The sequence below is a fragment of the Alosa alosa genome, chromosome 16 (genome assembly GCF_017589495.1).
Source record: "Alosa alosa isolate M-15738 ecotype Scorff River chromosome 16, AALO_Geno_1.1, whole genome shotgun sequence".
NCBI classification, from domain to species: Eukaryota; Metazoa; Chordata; class Actinopteri; order Clupeiformes; family Clupeidae; genus Alosa; species Alosa alosa.
Window position 1 is genome coordinate 29,365,755 of NC_063204.1, and position 2,971 is coordinate 29,368,725.

At 41.7% G+C, this 2,971-nt stretch overlaps 1 protein-coding gene across 2 annotated transcripts; it reads left to right on the forward strand.

The window, feature by feature from the left end:
• Positions 1–2,971, forward strand: atf5b (activating transcription factor 5b). 2 transcript variants are annotated; one of them, XM_048265651.1, is made up of 3 exons: positions 1–55; positions 501–1,665; positions 1,855–2,971. In XM_048265651.1, exons 1-3 carry the CDS (start codon positions 46–48, stop codon positions 2,093–2,095), a joined length of 1,416 nt encoding a protein of 471 aa, XP_048121608.1. In that variant the 5' UTR covers positions 1–45; the 3' UTR covers positions 2,096–2,971. The 2 variants fall into 2 exon arrangements, with proteins under 2 accessions (XP_048121608.1, XP_048121609.1); XM_048265652.1 differs by having other exon boundaries at positions 1,909–2,971.

A 2,971-nucleotide genomic window follows, 5' to 3' on the forward strand; every position in this document is an offset into this window, starting at 1 on the left:
TTTTTCCAGTGTCCGTGTCGGAGCCGCACTGCAGCACACATGTAAATGGCGTACAGTGAGTAAGGCTAACGTTAAATCTGTTTTGTATGCTGGCATGTGTTTTACCGTATTACTCTGGATTGTTACCGTGACCTAGTTCTTCGCAGCCTATATATAATTTTGTCTTCGTAATTTCTAAAAAAAAATTGGTTATCATAGAGAATTTAATATTGAATTTTGAATATATTTTTTTTACGATAAATTGCAATATTTATTTTTTATTTAATGGTGTGGATTTTTGAGGCGTGGTACCATGTTATGATGCAATTTTGACAAAGATGTCGTTATACTGCAGAGCTTAAGGCTTTGCATAATAATAAAATCGCTTTAGGGGAAATAGAACAGTATGTGGCCAATATTTCAATTTCTATTATGCACTTTTCGAGCGATTTTTAGGTCAGATGAAGTCGAAGACATGCAAAAACAATTCTGATGTGTCTTTTATCTATCCTTTACCGCAGGTGAATATTCCACAGACTGGATGACCGAAAAAGAAGAATTATGCTCATTTTCCCCTTCGTCTGAATCGTCTCCTGGCTCCTCACAACCTGCCTCTCCCCCAGAACATGACGTTCAGGTGCCCTCTGATTTGCACATCATGACGTCACTCTTGCAAGAGGAACTTTCTCAGTTTGAGGATTATTTCCTCTCAGACTTCAGCCCGGCCAAAGTGGAGAAATGGCAAAAGAGCCACAAAGGTGTACAAGGAATGGATTCAACCTTGTGCTACGAATTTCCATATGCTTCGCACAGCCCAAGCCAATCAGAAACGAACCCGCTGCTAGTTAGCCTGGGGGAACTCGATCAAGTGGGTTTCTGTGGAGGTCCAATGGGAAGACCCAAAATGTTGCGACCCACGGCATTCAACAATGGTCCTCCACACTACAGCGGCCGAAGGGTTGCGCCCAATGCATTCAGGGAAGGCATGGACTCACAGAAGCAGACATGGACTTTACAGAAAGAAACGTGGACTTCCAAAGAGAGCTACTCAGGGTTCGATAGCATGGTGCTTGACCACAGCTCTGTGGACAGAACTTTCGGGAAGAACGCAGGAGGTGTTAAGAAGGTCAAAGAATGTGCCATATTGTTGAAGGAAGAAGAAAACTATTGTTTCCGGGGCGATGTTTTTTGTAGTGTCGAGATGGCCCCGGGTTATTGTGTGAGTGGACCCTTGAATGGCCACTCAAAGAAGGAAAGCCATCTGATGCATGGGATGAAGAACGTTGGTTGGCAGGATAGGATGGATATTCCGTTTTTGCAGTGCAACGGTAATGGGAGGAACCTGGAGTTCTCCGAGCCAGAGGCCGCTGAGGAGTACTTCTACCAGCACGGCGTCGGCGCAGCAGAACCCTGCCCGGGCTTCATGGACCCCCTGGACGCCTCAGTGAAAGGGGTGGTCTCGGAGCCCCAGCTGCAGAACCACCGGCCCTACCACGAATGCCTTGGAGAAGGTTTCGAATGTGTCTTAGGAGGGGACAGCGTGGTGTCGGCCATGCACAGGCCAGTGCAAAGACCAAAGGACAAGCTCTGTGCACTGAAAGGAGAACTGAGAGCTGTCCCCATGGAGGGCCAACCTGGAGAGCGGAAGCAGAAGAAACGAGACCAGAACAAAACTGCTGCTCACAGGTAACTCAAGTTCAATATATTAAACGTTAGATATTTTACTATTGAAAATATATTGAATATGTATGGCTATATTATTAATATATTATCATTAGTATCAGTAGAGCGTTTAGTTGGCTTTGTAAAATAGTTTTGGAATTTCTGTTTATTATATATACTCCATATAATGCTTCCATTTTGTCTTCTGTTTAGATGCAATAGTTGTTATGTAAACTTGAAAAACCATATGATGGTTCAAAATGGCAGGTATCGTCAGCGTAAGAGGGCGGAGCTGGACTCTCTGGAGGCGGAGCTTCAGGGACTAGAGGGACAGAACCGGGCACTCCGCGACAAGGCGGAGTCGGTAGAGCGAGAGATTCAGTATGTCAAAGATCTTCTCATCGAGGTCTACAAGGCGCGCAGCCAGCGCATTAAAGATGATATCAGTGCCTAAAGCCTCCATGAGCCAGCAATGTATTCAGTGGGACTGTGGAAACGAAGTGAGACTTGCATGATTTTTTTTTTTAATTGATGTAGTCACATTGCTTAAAAAAACAAAACAAAACAAAACAAAACAAAAAAATAAATGTAGCCGTGTATTATTCATGATCTTCTCAACACATCAATTTATCTTGATGATCTGATATTATGTGCACTGTGACTTGTTTTAATTTTTTTGAATTTTCACATGCATTCACTCTTCAGTTTATCTTGTTGGAAACAGGAAGTAAAGGATATCAGTGGGAATGAGTGAGGCTAATTTTACGAGGTCATGCCTCAGAGAAGCTCATTGGACAATGCAGGGGTGCTTTAGAAAAGAGTTGATGTCATCATGGAAAACTGTGCCAAAATATTACAAACAATTATTTTTACTACTACAGATATTTTGACATGTGTTGCCTATTTGTAAATGCAAGGATTAAATCCTCAGAGTAATGTCACTTACTCAGGTATTGAATGCATGGATAAAACTAGATGAGCATGGTAGGACAGGACTTGTATGTCTGCTTTGATTTCACAGCATGTACCATGGTTACAGCGGAGTATTTCATGTTCTGCTAGTTGACACACTTTTTTGTACTCTGGTATTTTTGTTATTTACTTTAATTAATACACACCATTATATGCCCACTATTTTATTTGCATTGTCAGTAGTGTGGGTGTCGTAGTTAATGTATGATATTGCTTTTCCTCTTGTTTCAGATCAGCTGTTAAAATATACTGGACAATCATTTTTGATCTTAATGCACTGTTTCAAAATTGAATCGAAATAATCTATAGAATCTGTTCACAATGGAAAAGCCGAATAAAGAGGTTGATTTTTATGGTA

Bases quoted from the DNA above. Each gene is read 5' to 3' on its own strand.
- atf5b (XM_048265651.1), top strand. The intron at 1,666-1,854 runs GTAACTCAAGTT...TCTTCTGTTTAG, and splicing joins AACAAAACTGCTGCTCACAG to ATGCAATAGTTGTTATGTAA.